The following is a 22235-nucleotide window of genomic DNA, read 5'->3' as shown; positions in this document are numbered from 1 at the left end:
TTAAATATAATGGAGTCCATGAGAAAAACTATAAGAGTAGGTAAATATTTTCACATTATTTGTTTAAAACTACCGCTTGTACGTACAAGCTGGAACTTATAAAGTCTGTCCACGAAAAAAAGTGGTCATGCATAATAGTGTAAATCTTTTATATTAATGTGAATTTTCAAGCAGCACGTTTTGTATGTAATTTGTGGATATAAAACTACATATTAAAAATATAAACATGATATACTGTTCGATTTTCTATGAATTTTAGCAATATATATCCCATGGTAACGATGTTTTCAGGTACAGCGTCTTCTGGCAGTCTTTGCCAAGTTTTCCTGCAAAATATATAGTTTGTTATTTATTAGATAATCCAAATTTTTCCTTATGACGTCCTCATTTCACAAAAGAAACAATTTTTCTAATTGTATTCACATTGAGATAGTTCTGGGGTTCTTTAACTATGGTGAATTTGACTTTTTGACGAAAAAATGCCTCTCATATAAAACTACTTTCAGTGCTTGGCGTAGAAAGTCTTCCTGAATACCACAAATAGAAATGAGTTTCAAGAAGTATTTTTTTGGTAAGATGACATTCTAATCTGCCTAAAACAGCTTGTAAAAATACAAATACAGTTGTGTCATTGTAGCGGGAAGCGAGTGAAGATTGTCAAAAAACCGGCCAAGTTCGAGTCGGACTCACACACGAAGGGTTCCGTACCATTAACTATAAAAACGTCCAAGTACTGACCCCGCCCGACGTTGCTTAACTTCGGTCAAAAATCACGTTTGTTGTATGGGAGCCCCACTTAAATCTCTATTTTATTCTGTTTTTAGTTTTCTTGCTAAAATTTCAGCTGTCTAGCTATCACAGATCACGAGATACAGCCTCATGACAGACGGACAGACGGACAGACAGACGGACAGCGGAGTCTTAGTAATAGGGTCCCGTTTTTACCCTTTGGGTACGGAACCCTAAAAGCGCTGTACAAACAATGAATATGATGGAATTTACTTGGCGAAAACTCACACAAACACATATATTAAAATAAGATTTTATTATTTTATTTACTATGACTCCGCTGTCCGTCTGTCCGTCTGTCCGTCTGTTACCAGGCTGTATCTCATGAACCGTGATTGCTAGACAGTTGAAATTTTCACAGATGATGTATTTCTGTTGCCGCTATAACAACAAATACTAAAAAGTACGGAACCCTCGGTGCGCGTGTCCGACTCGCACTTGGCCGGTTTTTATTATACATATTATAAAAATAAAAAACTTCTTGAAAATGTACATTCGGTAAAAAGATATACCAGATCATCCACCACCACTTTTTTTCGTGGACATACTTTATATCTTTCCTCGACATTCTGTTCAAAATTAATATTGAAGGTATATATTTTAGTCTAGGTGATTTTTACACAAACCGAGCTAAATTCCACAGTAAGCTTAATGTTGTAAGTACTGAACGACGGTATATCTGCATAAAAAACATTCATAACTTATAGGATTCATTTAATATTGTCACATACTAATAACAAATAAATGTCCTTACTGGGAGTCCAACCCATTAGTAGGTACCACCTTCGTAGTGGGCCTCTGCCTCCCTACCAAGTATAAAGGCTACGCGACCGTCAAAGCTAAACTCTACATATATTAAGTCAATAGAAATATGAAACTTAAATGTCAAATTATATAATTTAACAACTTATAATACTGCATTGTATAATTTAATAATATAATTTAATAAAACTTTGTTCAGGTTCCTATAATAAATAATGATTATTGGATAAAATCGCCTGATGAGTAAGGCACAAAGGTTTGCCTGTATAAAAAAACCCACCCAAAACTCGTCCGCGATCCTTTTATCGCACTCAATCAAAATCAATATCAGTTAAGATTTTTCCGACGCCCCGGTGGGTCTTGCTACAAATCGTAGCGCTGACCCCAAATTACGTCCTTACTTTCGCAAATACGTATCTAGTTTAGTGGCAAAGTCACTAAAACAACCCTATTATGAGTACGATAACGTCCAAATTTAAAAATACCAAGACGGTTCCTCGTTAGCCTGCGCCCGCGCCGCCGAATTAATCACAGCGGTTTATTGTTCGGCGCATGTGAGCCACAGGTTGATCTAACTAACTAGTTATTCAATTATTTCTAACAAACCAGTTTAATTGAATTTTGTAAATTAGCTATTTATGAGCAAATCACGCTGGTTTATTTGCAGTTGTGAGAGATTTATTTGTTTAAACCATAGAAGGAAGCGGGTAAATAGATTTATCCTTTACCGGTTGATTAATTTACACGAGCTTTATTAATATAATATATGTACGGACTTAAACATGAATGCATGGTAGGTATCTAATGAATAAATTGATGTGCAGTTTACATTATAGGTAAAGTCTGTTTTCCATTGTTGTCTTTGTAGATAAGTGTTTAAACGTTAGTAATTACTTGGAGTTAACTCTACTGCACATCTGTATCTACAAATTAAGTATTCCTTTTAATTATGATTCACCAGGCAAGTTTCCCAAAAATCCAATTTTATAAGTATACATCCTATAGATACGGTTTGGCGGTAGGTCCGTGTGAGCCGGCGCTACCTCTGATATATATACAATATACTAACAGCAGTCAATATATTCAAATTGTGATTAATAACCGAGTGTTGGCAACGTTACCTTTCGTGTTGTATTCATGTTATATAAGACAAATTCAGTTCACAGTTTTACCTTATGCATATATATATTTATCATATCATTAGACTACATGTTAGGTCTTGACATAACTGACCCGTTAATGGTAAAGTACATAGTTATGTTGAATAATACTGAAGTTTTGATGTGGCCTTTATATTTACCACATTCGTCTGGAACGGAAATTTGCCCTATACCAGAAATAAGCGCATTTGGATCACCAATCACTACGTATTATAAAACAAAGTCCCCCGCCGCGTCTGTCTGTCTGTATGTTCCCGATAAACTCAAAAACTATGGAGAGAGTGATTCTTGAGGAAGGTTTAGGTGTATAACTTGTAAAGGTTTTGTGTAACCCGTGCGAAGCCGGGGCGGGTCGCTAGTATCCTTAATATTCTGAGCAGAGAGAACCAATATCATATAAATATGTTCAAAGCTTTAGCGCTGCTTAAAGAGCTCAGCGAGGGTAAAAGCTTGTAAAGCTAGTTTTCTTTTTAACTTCAATTATCAGATACCTAAATACACCGGGTGAAAATCCAGAAGTACTAATGGTAGAGAAAACTGAAACAAGGTTATGATGGTAAGGTTAGGTAGTAAAAGAAAAGGAGATAATACAATGTGCATGGGGAAAGAGATAACTTTGTAATTCCTTGCATTCCATCGATCATCAGATTATTCCTAATGTGTTACAAAATAAAGCCCGAAGATACAACATGTTAGCAACAACGTAATTACTAACTTTTATTATTTACACAATCATTACGATGCGGCTATATCATTTCTAACAATTATAGTGTAAGATAGATAATGTTTATCCGAAGTCCATCTCGGCCGATCGCCATAACTCAAGCTCCGGCAGGATTCCCACGATACCATTCTTATGAGCTCCATAATGTAATGATCCATACCAACTATTATTATCTACCAAAACGCCACATTCTACTTTAATTATATACCAATAAAGATCAAACTCTAACGGTATGACCCCAACCTCCGAGCAATATTTTAATGTTATTTTACAATTAAGATTAATGATAAGATTTGAGAATCATTAAGTACTTAATTCAAATATCTAGTTAAAAACAATGCAAGCTTGTTAATACATCGTTTATAAGCGCAAATCGACGAGTGGGAGTGTCCCGGTAACTGCCCGGAATGCCTGTAAATTATTGAAATATGCCTTTAAAAACTCATAACATTTGGTTATTTCTTAATTAGGTAATACACATCTGTCATTATTCAAAATTATTACGTGGCCATGACTATTCCATATCTAAATTGAAAATGTATCAAAGTGATTAAGATAATTTATCTTTGTCTATGCGAAGGAAACCTTTAAACCTAATCAACTGACTGTAGGCATTAAATGTTAACGATCGCTTTAGCGCTTGATAAGGAATTAACTTAGCATAAAGTTAACACCCATAAAGCAGCGAAGTGCTAAAACGTATGAACCACACACGTAGCAGCCGACTAGCCAGACAATAGGAACGCACAATTCAATATGCAAACCGAACAATGTAATGATAATGCCATAGACTATAGACAATGCTCTTTCGTCGCGCTAACCACTGTACCGATTTATTGATACTCAGCTATTAATACCTTTGTAATAAAACCAGCCAACTGAATAAGAGCTCTTAAATTGCAACAATTGGCCTATTTTTATTTAACGAAAGTCGCCAGGGTAGGTCTTTTTAATCTGGTGCGGGCGAATGGTTCCGCGCCTATGCCTTGGGCAATATGGTATTTATCATTGCTATTGTGTGACTTTGCCCTTTCGCTGAAGGAACTGAAATGACTTTTCACATAGAGATGTGCGATTGTTCATAATGTCAATTGTTATCGTGTCGACGCTGCGGCGATAAATGCGCTGCAATCTGTACGGTGTCCTGAAAGTGTGACATCATATCAATAAATAAGTATGTGTGACTACTTACGATCGTCAAAGCATGTGCGTATTGTGCGTGTACAGTGAGGTTCAAAATTTAATGGAGAAATTATGAATGAATCACATTCATAATTTCTCCATGCAATTTTGAACCTCACTGTGCATGTTCATAATTATGTGTAATAATATGAAATGTCATATTACACATAAAATATAATAAAAACTACTACAGGGCTTTAAAGGACACACAACATTAAGCATATAATTAAGTTGAATTTAATAATGTGCAAAACATCTAAAAAACCGTCCAGCCGCAAATGTGCATAACCCTACGAAATAATTCCATTCATGTCTCCATGTAATTTGGCAGCTTGCTGTACATATCGCATACGTTAGGGATACATTAAATGAACTATATTCGAAATGCAATTTATGGAAACTAAATTGAGATCTAACGGTAGGTAATATATTATTTAGCTACTTATAAACTCTCGTGACATATTACATTTATTTTAAACCGGTCACTCACGTCACGTATTCATTAGATTTAAACCAAGATAAGTCTGCAACGATTTTGTTAGCACACGCAGTGCAAGTGTTATTTTAAACGTCAAACTTTTATGAAATTATGACGTATAAATAACACTTACACTGCATGTGCTATCAAAATCGTTGCAGACTTATCTTAGTCTAACTCTAACACTTCAAATAATCTATTGTATTATGTGCTTAGAATCAGGGATCGTTACCGGTATAACTTAAAATCAAAATATCACGTAGCATTTGAAATATTTCTTTGATATTGTAGAAGGTAAGGACAATGAGTTATCAGATTACCTAAATGAAATGGAAAAATATACTTAAACAACCGAGATACCGAAATTGAATACCGGTTAATTTGTATGAAAAATATACCGGTATTCGATCCCTGCTTAGAATGTCGATTCGAGCTTACAACTTGATGATTTCATCAGATTTTGACATCACCCTGCCGTTCATCTCATTTGTACTAATATACCTATACATATTGGTGCGTGTTGCGTCCATCTATTTTAGCTTATACAGTGCATAGTAACACTGGTTAAAAATAAACTATATTTATTTACTACCGGCTTATTCCCTAGACTTTGGCTGCTTGAATGAGTACTTTTATATTCCAGACCATAGTAGATTCCACCCTCTCCAAGATAAACAATCCTTTTCCGGGACTCCATAGAAAATTTTATATAAATCGGTTAAGCAGTTTAAGCGTGAAAGGTAATACTGACAGATAGACAGAGATACTGTCGCGTTTATAAAATCAACTATTGACTTTATATTTTTTGCACATTGCAGGAAAGTACATTGCCAGACAGTCAAAAGGCATTATCCACCAGACAACCATTGTATATAGCAATGACGCTGAGTTTTGTTTGGTGATACTAATAATTTAAGTTACTACTATACTCAATTACAACATGACTTCTGTTTCTGTTAAACACAATGCTGTTGTAAATCCACGACGATTAATATCATGGAACCTTGTTACCAATCAACATTAAACAAACACTAATTTATAACGCATTTATAATCAGCGTTTTCATATGTCCATCATTAATCTACATATCGAGCGTTTTAAAGAACAAAGTTATTTGTTACTATGGCGTTCATTGGTGCTTAAGACTTTTGTCTCCCAACGGGTGTAGTATCCGGAGGCTTGTATTCTGACTTTCTGACTGTACATTTGTTGGGTGTAATTGAAGCGTATGATGTGAATTACAAATGTTCTGACAGATGATTTATTGGGTGTGAGAAGAAGAACTTGACTATGACAGTATAACTACTAGGTTTTGATTCATAATTCAAGTACTTATCTAAACGACTTTCGAACTTCCAAATATAGTATAACTAAAAACCTCCTAACCTCGGTTTTGACCTCGTTTAAATCCCATGTTAACATATAACCTCAACAAATTAGATCACAATTAAATACAGCTAATCTTATTGTAATACAAAATTGGACCAAATAAAGGCTTAATCCTAGTAATTAATATTGTCTTCGGTTAACGCGATAGTTACTCATGAAATAAAACTATGAAAACGGATTATATCGCGTATATTGAATTTATAATACATCCCGACGTTTCGAACCCTTTACAGCGTTCGTGGTCACCCGTTGACGCGTTAATATACGCGATATAATCCGTTTTCATAGTTTTATTTCCTAATAATTAAATTTGTACACTAATAGTATAGAGAGCTCAAACTAGAGGATTTTTTTTTGAATACATAAAGCAGGTTAAACTTTGAAACATACTACTACTACTAACTATATTTAATTATGTTTCTATTGAATGATGATGAAAATAACGGCATATATCACAATAATAGAATACGCATTACCTGAAGATCAAATCCAAAAATCTCACAATCAGACATAACTGGACCGATCATTTGCCGTATCAGCGGTCAATCTAAATGCTAAATAACGGGAACCATGCTGGAATCAATTGAAAACAACGAAACCCGAAGAACTACGGTGAAAGCAGAAAATAATTTCAATGATACCAAAGATATAGAGATAAATTCAATGGACCACCGCGGCGGTATTAACGCTGCGCTGTAAACAAACAGATGCTATGAGTAATGAGTGCCGGCCACACTAGCGGATTCTCTTTTTATTCCATATTTTTTTTATCAAAATGAATAATTGTAACTTAATTATAATTATTTTATTTGTTCCAGTTTTTAAAGCATAATATAGAGGTTTTGGTACTAAATATATAGTTAAGTTTTGAATGATTCACGGTTAGTTTCACTAGACTTAAATTGACCGGGATATAGACCGTGATTATGATTACCTTTTGTATTGTTTATGAGCTCCCGATATTTCGACGCAGTTACATGCATCTTGTTCACGGGTGACTGAAGATAGCGGGTGGGTGTCAAAGTCGGTCTACCCTCATTCTTGCGCGTCGGCTGCGTTCGCTTTCAACGTTACCATCGGTTGCATTCACACTCGTTGGTCTGGTCGCGTTCACACTCGTTGGTCTGTCCGAGCATACTACACTCACTACACTACGATGTTACTACGCGTTTTTGATTCGGATATCACTGGTTTTTTACACAAACGGAACGGTAATGACGGTCTATATCCCGGTCAATATAAGTCTACCTATAGTTACACGAACAGATCAAATACGTAAATAAAGAATAATGGTCTGGTATGACTGTTTTATAAGTATCTTATTACTTTACTTTATGAGACTTTCTCGAGGAACTACAAGTTTCCAGCATCTCTAGACTACACCAATCACACCACATAGGGACGTATGCTAGCCACCAACGTAGTTTTGTGATATCTACTTTTGACTAGTTTAAAATAAGGGGAATATCAACACTGTACTTTATACGGCACTCTTGTCATCACGGTATGTTTATCCCATTACGTTATGACCGAAGTAGTGGATCCTATGAGTTGTTAGTAAAAGTACGGTACCTACACTAAAAGGTTACCGAGTTTACGTATATAATATAGTAACTTCTGAATCTTCTGATAAGTACGGTACATAACTCTGTTTACCGAGCCCTTATGGGATCACTGCGGCCTTGCAAATCGGTCATTTTTCTTCAATGCACTCAGATGCTCTCTGTGAGAGGTATATGAAAGCGGGTGGTATAAGCCTTTCCTCTTAGGCCGTAATTAAGCAACTACATCAAGCCTTTCATATATCACAGTGCTCAAGCGAATCTCTAGTGTGCATAAATTGCATTGTTCACATGTAGGCCCATCACTGCCCGGGGCGGATCCGCCCACGAGGAATTAGTTTATTTGTACACAATTAAATTATTTTCACTTAGTGCATTATGCTGTAAGGAGGTTAGAGCCAGTGCTGGTGGTCTAGGGCTTTCAAGGAAGAATGCAAGTCTTCGTTGTGTGTGTGTGTTATTATTATATTAACGTCCGCTTGAATCTCCATACTATGCAATACAAAATGTGTTTATATTATAAATCATATAACACAGCCCTTGGTATATTTATGTAGGCGAAAACATTCAGTTCCCATCTGCTATCAGCACAACACACCGTAGTTGGACTCACCCACAACTAATCAAAATAATATGTGAACCGGGATATTATAAAAAATTAAAACTTGCCAAGACAGATGCAATACTGATTTGTCATACTAAAGATTCTAAATACAATAGAAGGAAAAGGGTGGCTACAGGACAGAGCAAATAAATTAAGTCGCAAAATGGGACTGATAAAAAAACTGAAAAATGCTCACGTACATCTTCTAATTATGAGAGTAGTGTTTGGGTATGGTATTATATTATAATATTATCAAGCAATGATTACGAGAATGACAACCCTTTGTTGTCATGCAAGAAACTTGACATTCAAATACCCACGCGTTAGTATTTAAAATGCAAACTATCGCCCATTTACAATACTACTACCATATATAACGCAAATAGAGCGGGGTTGTAAAACAAAAAGTAAACAACCCCCGCGTCCCGTCAGTGCGCCCCCCACACAGCGGTGCGCACGCGCGCAATTATGTCTTAACGCAGGGCGCGCGACAGGTGGGCGGGGCGTGACGCGTGACCCCGAGCAGGGTTGCCACGCGTGCTATAGTCATTTCAAATTCAAGGTCAATATGGATCCTAAAAATGTAAGTCGTACATACATGTATGTATTTTAGTCTAATTTACATTTCAGCATTAGCTCACATACGTCTGATACTAAAAATGGTAGTTACCTAGGCAGAACAATTTCTACGCAACCCTTCCATTCTTTGACTGTTAAAATATCTAGACCGGTTTATTGGACGAAAACGATCTTGGCGTGCAAGTTAAGGTTTTGTATATGACGTAAAGGTTATTATTAAGGTCTATAGGTATTATTGTATGTAGTATAGATATATTCAAAAATCGAAGGAAACTACATAAGAATAAATGTTGTTTGTCTGTTCTTGGTACCTTATTATTCTTAGGCATCCCTACCATGCTACACAATGCTTGCAATCTAGAGGAAATTTTCTTTCACTCGCTATGATTTAATTAAAGTTATTTAAGCTGTCTCGGGCTAATTGAAAGTTTACTCGGAAAGGTAAGAAATTGTTCTACAATTTATATTTGACCCCGACGTAGGAGGTCAGGGGTCACTTTGGAAATTATTATTTCCTCGGATATTAAGTAACCTATGAAGTATGGGTGTACCTACCTACACTTTTACAGGTAACACAGACATACGTTGCTTTAGTTGTTATTCTTAAAAGTAAAGCTATCATGGACACGAAATTTAAAGCTACTCTAATGATATGAAACTCAATTTTTATGTTATGGTATTGCCAATAATACAGGTAATTTACCATTATATTACTAATTTGGTTAATATTTCCTTAATTGTGCATAAAGACACATACAGGTGAAGTGCATAATTGTTTTCCATCGTATTTTCTCGGAAACGTTCGTATTTGTCATGCCACTTCAGTCAACCTCAGTACTTTTTGTACCGAGACTGACTGAAATAGCAAGACACGTTCATACGTTACTGTGAAAATACGATGGAAAATAATTATGCACTACATCTGTACCTATTATGGGTCTGCGTGTCAAAACGTTCATTTCCTTATACCCCAAAAATATGAAACGTGCCTTTTGATATCAACTTGTAGTTTCGGGTGCCGGTCAATATGTCTGTCGTAGTCAGGTCTCGTGGTTTTTAGAAGGCACCATGTACCTACCACTAATGAAATCCAAAGTGTCGTACTGTACATATCCGTCAAACCCAAGTAGGCTACGCATAGACCGTCTAAGAGACCCCAGGCAACGGTACAAAGGTGCCGGGCGCGCGATTAAAATAATACCTTGCGGTCGCTCACTGATGAAAATGTCGACGCAATCTCCCCTAAGTATACGGCTGTTTAAAAATAAAAGCGTTTAACGAACTCTGCGGCGACGGGTTCCGCAATTACCATTCCATGCTAGCATTTCTTTTGTTTGGCTAGATAATTTTTATGCGGTACTGTTGTTTGAGCAGTATGTAGATATTTACGCCATGAATCTTTTAAAAATGATATAGTATAACGTATAGCACTGGTATCCTTTCCCGTGTGAGAAAGCTCATCGTACGCGGTTCAACTAAGGAACTCTCCACGGCTATGTACCTATTATATTTATTGTCAAGATGCTTGCTTATTTAAAAATCATTTCAAATCAGACACTCGACTTTTTTTACCTCCATTTCTGACGTTAATGACTTCCATGTCGCCGCAGTCGAATAAGGTTAGAAATATGCGCGTGTAATAACTAGCGTATTAATTTCGGGCGCACATATGGAATGCGAATACTCGTCGTAAAACTCTGACAGCCAGAACAAGTCCAAATAGGACTTCAGAAGCACACAGTACTCACAATACCCCTTTTTCTACAGGAAGACCTGCTTATCCACGGGGACAGTGTGTACGACGTGATCGACAAGCAAGACCAGCAGGCGGTGAGGGGAGAGCTGTCGCGGGCGCCGGCCGACGGCGAGGACCGCGTGTTCCTGTGCCGGATGAATGTGGCCAGGAACGCGAGGAGGCAGATGCGATTTGGAGACCAGAAGGTGAGCAAAATTGTATCCTTGGAATTAAATAGATGCATGAGGTTGTTTTAGGTACATAATCAATTTCATTGTACCGTCGCCATCAGATATATCGGAGCGGCCGAGGTGGTAAAAAATATCTGAACACGCAACTCTAACGCCTTGACAACGGCGCACTTAGGACACATCAGTTCATTGTTTCAAATAAGAAACTGCTCTCGAAGGGTAGAAAAGTCAGTGTTAAATTATTGAAGCAATATTAAATATTAACATAATTTTGGATTAGGAAAATTTCCATATACCTACTATAGGTATACCTATTAGTCGATATTACGCAAGGTATTATCTAGGTAATATTGGAACGTAACAGTTACGTTTCAGTTTTTAAGCTAATCTTTCAATGCCTAATTGCATTAATTAGGCATTGAAATATTCGAAATGGGCAGTTATTGATACCTTATGAACTAGCTTGGCATGATATTTGGCATCATTAAACATCAGGCTGTTACCTGAATTTTTGAAAGTCTAATTTTAAGTGTTTTACTTTGATTGAAATCGTTGCCTACCTTATTACTTTTTACATTTCCTTGACAGCTGCGTACCTACATAGAGTTGGTTATTAACAAAATGGTAATTAAAAAGTTGTAATCAATTCGAAAGTTAATTAATATGGTACAGAAATCGGCAATACGGGTACCAGTGTTCTGCAATTAGGGACCCGTCAATAATGTTGGAATATTAAAAAAGGTACAATTTTTTGGAAAAATATTCAAGATGTCCAATAAAACAAGTATTCATTTGAACTATCGTTTATATCTATCAAATCGTAAAATAACTTATTTTGGGCTCTGGTTTCCCTTTCCTGTTATAAAAAACATCAGAAACACATAATTACCGTAATTTACGTACGGAACCAATAAAGTTTAATTCCACTAGACACTTCCCCTCGTTTCTAAACAGCATATATATTATAACATGTGACCCGAACGATGTGAGAGTTCAATTTTGAAATATTACATATGAAATTGATGAGAACATAATTAACGAGTTCACTTTCAAATAATTTAACTGAATATTAAGTATCTTGTATAAAAAACGTGTAACAGGTGATCGTACATCGTACACATTGATGAGTAGAGCGCCAGTGTGTCGAGATTACCTCGCTATTAGTGTATGCAGTTATGCGTACTACCTATTAATATAAGTACTGATAATACTAAGTTATATTTCATGAAGGCACCTACATATTCTTGTGAATCGATTATATGCATTAACACTTGCTATGGATACTTTTAAAAAATATATATAAAATATGTAATTGTTTATAATTATGTATGTACGTACAATTCCTTTTTATGTTAAAACGCGTTTTATGTCTTTTAGAAATAAAACATGATTTTGATATTAAATTTCAAAATATCGCTACTAATTGTCTGTAACCTCTTCACGCTTAAAACGCTGAACCGATTTAGATGTAATTTGGTATGTAGTTAGATTGAGGCCCATGAAGGAGAAAGGGTTGTTTTTATCAACAATCATCACGCAGACGAAGTAGCATGCAGCTTTCAAGTATATGTTCAGTATTGATATAACTCACTGTATTAATATAATTATCACTCTTAAGTAATTTAACAAATTTACTGTTATAAATGTATGAAACGAAACAGCATACATAGTTCTTAAGCCTCAACTCCAGATGTCCAAATCCACTCCGTCGATACATCGAAGCTTTTACATGAGGTACTTAATTGAAAAAGCACGCATTAGACTGAGAATCGTTTGGTAATTATTTCCTTGTGGTAATAAATCCGCTATAACCAGTTTATCTGATGGTTCTGTTTTTATTAGCACTTTTAGCTTGTTCGCACTTGCCCGCTGAAGTACGGTATGATTATTTTAATGGAAACATGTGGTTCAACTTATGTTCACAAATGAGCTAGTTATTTTTTTCTTTGCTTACAACTTTCCATATAATTTTAACATTAACTATTTTTTAGAAACTCATCGTCATAACAAATAAGTACCTTAAATCGTATGAAATATATTTATGCTTCTCTGACTTGAAATGTTATATATAAACGGCACTACTGCAAAAGCCGGCGCGGCGGCAAAAGCGGCTGAAAAATTAAAAAAGACAAAATATAGGGGTCTCGGCCCCGAATACGATTTCGTACCTTTTGGCGTCGAGCCCGTAGGGTCCGAACGCGTCTTCATTATTTAAGGAATTGGCTAAAAGAATAATAAACGTCACCGGTGATCGTAGAGCTGGCAGCTTCCTTAAGATTTTAAGTTTAATACATCATTCTAATATTCATAATTAAGAGAGAGTCTCTATCTCCACATTATCTCATTAAACAGTTACAAATTGTAACTTAGCAGTCCCGCATACAATTTTACTTTCCCCATTTAGGACGATACACATTACTGGTGCGATTTTTAATTAACATTTCTGCCCAGATCACACTAAACTACTATGATAGATAGCCTATGCACTAACTTCACACATACATGTAATAAGCGACTGTCATAGTTCTGCCTTGTAAAATAATTGATTAACTGACTTACCAATGATGATCATTAGTAGTATTTTAGATCCATAAAACTTTTACTCTTTTATAGCTGCAGTCTATATTTTATCGATTACTGTTTGATTTACTACTGTTCGGTAAAGGTTATATTATTGGACAGGTTTATGATGTGAGCTAGGGAAGCATTTATTTATTACCGTTATTTACAAGCGTAAATATTGGATTCATATTTGCCGAATAGAACCTAATGTAAGAAGCACAGAATAAGTAATAGTAAATTGGGGTTGGTACTGTTAACGGAGGCACAGAATAATTAATAGTAGAAGGTAAACAATGTGGAATTTTTAAATGGGGCGCTAAGGGCTGCTACCTGATCTAGTGTTCTTACGAGAAAATGGCCTGGCCTTACTTTTTAATTAAGAACAATTGACATTTACAGATCTTGGAGAAAATGTAGTCACCGACATAATCGTCGTTTTTGACAAATACTTTTGTTGATACCAAACAATTTCGTTTCTATCCAGAATCAAAAGCTTCTTAGAGTTAAACACAGATTAGGGCTTTAGAAAAGCCACAAATAAATGAATAAATTTCTTACATGAAAAAAATATTAATAAATAACAATATTTTCAAATCCTACTATTATTTTTCATGGGTTAATTGATGAAATATATACCTACGATAAATTAATTCCCAATATGTATGCAAGCTCCCACGCTGAATAGGAGCCAGGCAAAACATGAAACGTTTGAGAATAACTAATGCACGCAGTCGCGGCCAACTCGTAGGCGATTAATAAACTCGCGCGCACGTGCGCTTGCGACTCCTTTAAAATTACTATGCGCACATACCTACAATATAGGTAATGGTACTAGTCACTATGCACTTCTTTTTCGTCGAAACATTAGCGAATACCACAGCGTGTTGCGAGAGTGCACGGGTATTTGCCACCTAAATCAGAGGCTATTAAAAATAAAAGACCTTTAACCTCTTATACCTGCAACCTGACCTGCTATTTTACAGTTATTTTGTATATTTCGAAGTAAACTAGAGGGTAACTCGGATTTTTTCTGACGGAAGTAACACACACACAATAGGACACGCGTCAAAGTACCAACATAGCTATAAACGTCATCGTCAAAGAAGTTTTACGTCAATCCCGCGTAAAGATTACACGCACTCTCTTTCTTATTTTATTAATAACTTGAACCCTGTCATAGGATTAAAAGTCAGTAATTTTTTTTTTCTACTTTCTCTAATGTTGTGGAACGTGAAATATTAATATTGTGAAAAAGGCTAAGGCTTTTAAACTAACCGAACAAATTTTTAAAAGGATATTTGTGCCTGATTTTATTACATTAACAACATTATTTTTTTAATATCCTAAATCCCCCTGACTACGTTTTGTCCAAAATGTTCAAATAAATATTGTTAGTAATTAACTTTTTTTAATACATAAGTAAGTAATTAGTTTTGGGGAAGAGTATTTTAAAGGTAATATCAATATACGCGCTTACGGGCGATTGGTGGTATTGTTATAACAATAAGGTAAACTGTTTGTTTGAGCAAAATTAGCCAGTTAAATGAAGTTATAATAGGTGGTGCATTGGTAAATTTTGTGAAGGTAAGTAACTGTTCTATCAACGTTAATGTATATAGTTAAAACAACGATATTAAAATATTCTTACCCCTTATTCAACATGGCACGATCAAAAGGATAAAGATGCTTATTCTTTCTTTGGCCACATGGTTTTCTGAAACAAATATCGGATCACTTAAGTAAGTTTTTGACTACTAAAACAATATTTTTTCTGTGATAATTCGCATAAGGAAACTAAATAGTTTGGAGTTTTAGGTTGTGTTTTACAAATATACCTACGTAAGAACAAACTTTTTTTTATGTAATAGGAAGAAAACGAGCAGACGAGCCGCCTGATGGGAAGCAGTCATGTTACTATTCAGATAAGCCCTAGAACTGTAGCATATGTCGAAAACACTAGCTATTGCTGCCAGCCTGCGCAGTGCGCGCTTATTATCTGGCATTATGATACCTAATGATGTTTTAATAAAATTCTTATTAAAATATTAATGTCTGTATTCTATATTTCCAGTGCAACAACATTTCAATAATGTATATATACCCTGTGTTTTGCTAGGGACGACCACATTTTTTAAACTTTAATGAAATAAAGAGGTTGTTTCCTTTTTTATTTAAAGTAACTTTCAAGAAAGATAATTAAAATATGTCGTCGAATAATTCGCGCATAACTCATATCTTACTACAATTATATTGACTTTATCTAAAATTTATCATGATATTATTATAAATTGAATAATAAATCACAAAACGAAATAATTTAGCACTTTGCAACGCAATAAGGAAATATTCTGTACATTGTTTATGATAATAAGGGCCTGAGTTATAGGTTAGTTGACAATAAATGAATTAGAAGTTTCAACAACACCTTGTAGTATAAGGTGTATTCGGGTAAAACCAAATACTGAAGTTTGTCGGGTAATTTCGAAAATGGACCCAAATATGATGAAACTGTGGATGATTTTCGGAATTAGGCGACATTCTGAAGTATTCTGTTTTCCCGAATATATATTACCTTATTTACTTATATTTTTGATTTACAATGATTTTACAGTGATGATAAGTTCAAAATATGTTTATCATATCTTGAAGCAGTTTGGGGAACTCGCTAAGTTAAAAAGATATCATATAAAATTGGTGTTACCTTTCAAAATGTATATACATAAATTGCGAGTACAAAGCTATATCTATATATTTTAATTCCTGCTTACAGATACCAACTAAACAAACACAGTTTGCTCAATCTCTTAGTAGTTTCAGCTATCCGGGGCCCGGTATCGGTTGATGAAGTTAAGAACGACGGCCACTAATGAGGCTTATCGAGGACGCGCCGCCGCGATGACACGGCCGATGGCTGCGTTTGCGCATTGAACACGCCCCTTGTTAGTGGACAGTCACTGTGACAGCAGCTTATAACAGCCTTATCAATGGGTATGGTCAACTATGGTCATATAGGTCAAAGGCCGATAGGACCTGCCAAAGCGATTAACAATCCTATCGTTTTAAAGAAAATCCGCTAATCCGCTTCCTAAGTGTCACTTCAACAAGTTATTTCTAAGGCAAATAAAGGCAATAGTCCAACTCGTAGCTGGGCTAATATTATTTACAATGTGTTTGCGCTAATATTGTTTCTACTCTGAAGTATTGTCGTTTACACAATTTATTGGATACCTTTAATCCTCGTCGAAATGTTCAATACTATTGAAAAATATATTTTCACTTGCGTAGTCGTCATCGCTATCAAAATTTTTTCGAATCAATAAGTCTTTCAGCTTGCATTTATCTTTATTTCGTCTTCTTTTATTAAAACAAGAACGATCTACCACTTGGTAAAACGCAAAACCGACACCTGCTATAATACCAGTCCATAAAACAGTGTCATACTTCGTCCAACCTTCAGTACCAACTTTATTACTCTTATAATATTTGATGGCAGTTGACTTCACTACTTCTTTATCTTTAAATGGATAACTGTTCAGAGTTACATGGACATCAATAGCCGATTCGTGAAAAACAGATGTTCCGAGCCAATCTGCTAGATGTATTTTATCAAGTTGACGTAATCTGTGTGCTACCTCCACGTGGCTCCTACCTTTGCCACCGCCTTTGGAGTCTTCACTGTTCCATGCCATTAGGAGTTGTAAACAAGGCACTTTTTTAGAAACTTTTTTTACTGCATCTGATATACTGCTAGGAAGCGCATAGTTAAGGTTCTGCAAAGATACTACCAGTTTACGACAATCGGTTATAGATAAATGCTTTGCTATGTAGGTAAAATCTGATTTGGTCATGTCAATAGTACATTGCACTTGAAATAAATCTTGGAAATAAATACAAAATAGAATGCGCACAATCCCTAGTCTAATTCTCATATTTCGTCAAAAAGTCAATTTCATTGACATATATGTTACTTTGGTGACGTATTTCTCAAAAGACCAAAAAGTTAAGAGTATTTAGGTGGTGAATGGTTGTTTCTTAAACGGTTCTAAAACGGTATTACACTCAATCTAAAAAAAACAAAATAAAGAAAATCGTAAAAGAAGAATCTGGTATGTTACAGTAGTTTCTTAGTAATTTGATCTGATCTCTGACCCGGTTTTTTCTCATTCAATAGACGTTTGCTTGTGTTTTTCTGGTCATAAGATTCTCGGAATGCCGATGTGTAATCGCACGCGGCCGGTCACCGACTGCAAAAACTGCAGAGCACGTCCAATGCAGATCGTCCCAGTTCTTGCCACCCAGTGATCGGTTGTCAATCAGTAGCTTGTAGCTGTAGAAAACATTACAACTGTCGCTGTTGTGCTACGCCTAGTCTTAAATATGCGCATAATTGTAATATATTACGTAACTGACGATTTAATAATTATGTACAGTAATTTTATTTAGAGTATGAGAATGGCAGACATTTTATTATTATATAATCTATGGGAATAGCACCTTTATGCCCGTGCAGTGTTTTTTGGCGCCTGGTAAAGTGGTATTTCTTACATAAATACCAATTACTTAAATCTGGGGGCACGGCCGTGCCCCCGCCAAGACGAGACATAAGGGCAAAAGGCAGTGCATATCTTTTCTCGGCACGTTTCGTCGTATTTTCGAAGCCTCGTAGTTTCGGCCTGAATAATGCTAGAGAGCTGATTTTTTTTGGATACATGTTATTAGAGACTTATCAAAAACACCAAGTCAATATTACGCGAAACTGCGTTGAAGGCGCCACTACCACAATCTGAGGGTCTATCGCGAAACAAGAAAATCGAAATTTCGTTATGTAACATCTCTGTCACTCTTGCAAGTCTTGCATAATTCGCACGATAAAGAGGCAGATAGCGAAATTTCGGATTCGCGTTTCCCGGTAGGTGCTCTGTAAACAAACTGCCATGGAGACTATATAAAGGAGCCAAGTCTCTATGTATGAAAAGTGTCCATCAAAAAACAGTAATTAGGCGGCGCCACCATACACCGAAATACTACCAAAAACATCCTACGTAATTTGGTCGGGTTATTTGTTCCCTTACATGTTATACTCATGTCCCAGAGCCTAACTAGCGCCACCGGAGAGATTAGGAACTATTATTTAAAGCTGAAAGCGGTCACTTTTGCAACAATTCTGCCATAAGAGATTGGCATCCTTTCTATACCATCCATACAAACTGCCTTGATGCATCAATGTCATATTTTATTGTCTCTGAAAACTTGTCAAAAAACTGTTAACGGCACAGTATGTATAAGTTACTCTATGGTTCACTAAAGAGGCAAATGCTGCACTCTGGTGGCAGAACATAGCAGTAATATCCCCTATTATAGTTTAGATTTTACAGGTACCTTAATTTTTACTGTCCGAGCCATATGAAATTCGTGTCATAGAAAATACAGACTACTTCCTGAAGTCTTAGAAGACTGAAATTTGGCATGTAGAGATGGGTCTGTATGAAAACATATCTGGTGACCGGAAATCTGTAACTTTCGCCCTGCAACCACTTAAAATGGGGGTACCTAAAAATACCTATAAACCTGAAAACATTGGTTCCTGAAGTCCTAGAATTATGAAATTTTCTGTGGTAGCAGTGATTGGAGTGCTAATAAAAAAAACAACGATAAAAAAAGTTGTCGAAGTTTGAATCGGCTTCTCGTAAACCAGCCAAGTAGCGCCCTCTATATTGATACTGTTTCTTGTCGTAAACTTTGCTAAATTAAACACAAGAAAGGTTCTGTGAGCTGTAGAACCTCGCGAACATAGCCTAAATAAGTGTAGCATATTAGAAAAAAAAACATAAAACTGTATTGACAACAATTCTTGTATCGAACCTGACTATCCGTTAAATTGTCTGAAAGCGAAGACCGATGGTGAGCACTTCCTAAGTTAGGTTTCGTAGAAGTTGCAAGAACCATGCATGCATTTAGACACTTGTAGGTACCTACTAAAGTTTTGTGTTTGAACACTACAGAACCGCGGCTCTCTTGGACGCTTCTGACCTTAATATCATCGCGGAGCTCGACCTTCAGCCAAACCGTCCGCCATGAAGATACTTGGAGATGTTGCGGGGAGCGCGCGCCTTTTATACGCTCCGGCCGCTCCGGGCATTCGGGCTTCCGTAGCCAAAATGGCAAAAACGGAACCCTTAGGTACAGTTTTATTTTGTCCGTCTGTCCGTCCGCTCGTCCGTCTGTCTGTCCGTATGTGACAGACATTTTGGAACATGTGTATTTTGTGAGTAGACTATGATCAGTTGTTTTAATAATAAACTAAATTCACATAAAAAGTTTGGTCATTATTTACTTACGTATGTAACGTAAGTAAAATTGTTGTCATATGGACAAACCCGTAATTACACTTTCAGAATTTGACTTTGTACAACAAGACCACCGAGGGAGTGTTTATGTGACTATTGTGACTGCAACGAAACGGCCAAGCCGTACTGTTTCACCAAGATGTTGACCTTATACAGTTAGAGTTTATAGCATGTTTATAGAGTTAGGTACCTACTACGGGATCTGAAAACTTTTTAGTGTAATAGCTTTATGCGCCTAGTTTTGGCAACACTACATGAAATGTATTTGGTGGGATTTGTTTTACCTGTGACATCTTCTTTGTTACTGTCAACGTCGTGCCACAAGATCTAAAAGATGGCGTTAGTGGAGCAACTTCCATACAAAGAGTGCAACCTTCTATGAAGCGCCATTCATCTCCTAACATCGCGCTAACGGAGTTCGATTCCCAAGCATAACACCCGCGGGAAGAGTAGTCTCTATTTCCCTCTCTCTACATCCTACTATCTAAATAAAATATAACGCCACAGCTTCGCAACAAAGTGTCAATCGCAACAATGTCGCAATATGCGAGATTGCGATGCACTTATAATCAATCATATGAAATCATATTTCTGGATTACATTGGTCGTTCAATTATAATATAAACTATCCCGATTTTGCCCATTATTTACATGAAGCCTTCAATATCTTATCGACAAGCGTCTTACACTAACAGCACTTTATTAAAGGCTCGTATTTAACACTATCGGCTTTTACAGCATCGTTAAGTACAAAGTGCATGACTCTATCGGACGTGTCACCCGTTTGTACTGCAAATACTGCTATATTTAATCATATATCATTCAGGTTCATATTAAGACATAAGACTAAAGTTTCGTCCCAAATCTCGATAACAATAATCACACTATATAATGTGGGTGGTAATAAATATAGTGTCCAAAGTTCAAAACTGCCCCTTGTGCCTATCTGCCCCGCTTTCGGTACTTCTATATTGTCTTGTGCTACCAGGGTGATCTAATTCTAATATCGCTTCCAAAGATATATGTAAGTGGGTATAATGAAAAATTGTTCCGTTACTTTACTTTAAATGGTATGGCGTTAGCCGCGATAGCTAAAGACGCCGGTTCCAATCCGGCCTTCACCACTGGAGGCCTTCGTCACTTTTTCTTTAATATATGACATCTATTACAGTTTATAATGGTATAAACTTGCCAAATTTATCAAGTAGGTACATTTCGTTTTATAATATCGATGTTATTGATATTGTAATAAATACCTACAAGCGATCAAAGGTCGTACTCAAAACACTAAGGTGTTTAATATTTTATAGACATTTCGATAGCAGCTTTATGCGGGAACATTTTCCCAGATTAACTCGGGCCTAACTTCTGAAGTAAAGTGTGCTTTGCGCAAGCGTCGCTTAGTGCTAATGGCTATGCATCTCTTCTAGACGAAAATTTTAATTTTGTTAAAGTGGGTTGATTCCTCAGAGACTGCCGGACACTGAAACTTTACTGGACTGATGTAGGAGTATTTAAGATAATTACGAATTTTAACGGTTGCTATGAATAATTGATAAATTGATAAAGATATAACGTCACCCTAGAAGTGTGTGCCACTGCCGAGCAAAGCCCTCTGTCCTGCCAATTGATTCTATCCAGTGCACACTCCCTTCACTCTTTACAATGGCTACTCGTATGTGCTAAATAATTTTATGTATTAAGGTAAAAACATAAGTGCACCTATCGTTATTTATGATCCTAAAACCTTTCTTACCAGACTAAAGCAGCCCTCGAATATACAATGTTAATGTGAATATCTAATATCGCAATTTATAAACCGCAACAGAACGTATTGCTCGCAATCGACCTTTAAACCGACAGGGAATTTTATATAACACAAGCTAAGTTATCAATAACGCGGCCGCTGGTGGTCGACCACCACGAGGCGTTGCAGAAACCTATACGTACTTACGTACCTGCTCTAACCACTCCAATTAATCAAATCTCGGCCTTTCTCCCCATCAATTACTGGCCGAAATTTTAACTCCCATTATGTCTCTGTAGCGTCACCAAAACCATCGATCACACGATCTACAAAAACATAAGTCTTAATGTAATTAGATGCTTTACGTCTAATTTTCGACCTTATGTCGTCCATATTAATATACTTTTTATGATTTTGAAAGGGT

The 22235-nt window shown here is 36.2% G+C and overlaps 1 protein-coding gene across 2 annotated transcripts in view; it reads left to right on the top strand.

Moving 5' to 3' along the window:
• Positions 1-22235, top strand: part of LOC134740472 (PAS domain-containing protein cky-1) — a 126808-nt gene that overhangs the window by 65816 nt on the left and 38757 nt on the right. For both annotated transcript variants that reach the window (XM_063672956.1, XM_063672947.1), the window contains exon 6: positions 10997-11170. In XM_063672956.1, the coding sequence (XP_063529026.1) occupies positions 10997-11170 (174 nt within the window). The remainder of the gene's footprint in view (positions 1-10996; positions 11171-22235) is intronic.

This window comes from Cydia strobilella, chromosome 1, assembly GCF_947568885.1.
Source record: "Cydia strobilella chromosome 1, ilCydStro3.1, whole genome shotgun sequence".
Taxonomy (NCBI): domain Eukaryota; kingdom Metazoa; phylum Arthropoda; class Insecta; order Lepidoptera; family Tortricidae; genus Cydia; species Cydia strobilella.
Note: the sequence above shows the minus strand (reverse complement) of the source record. Positions and strands in the feature narration are given on the sequence as shown.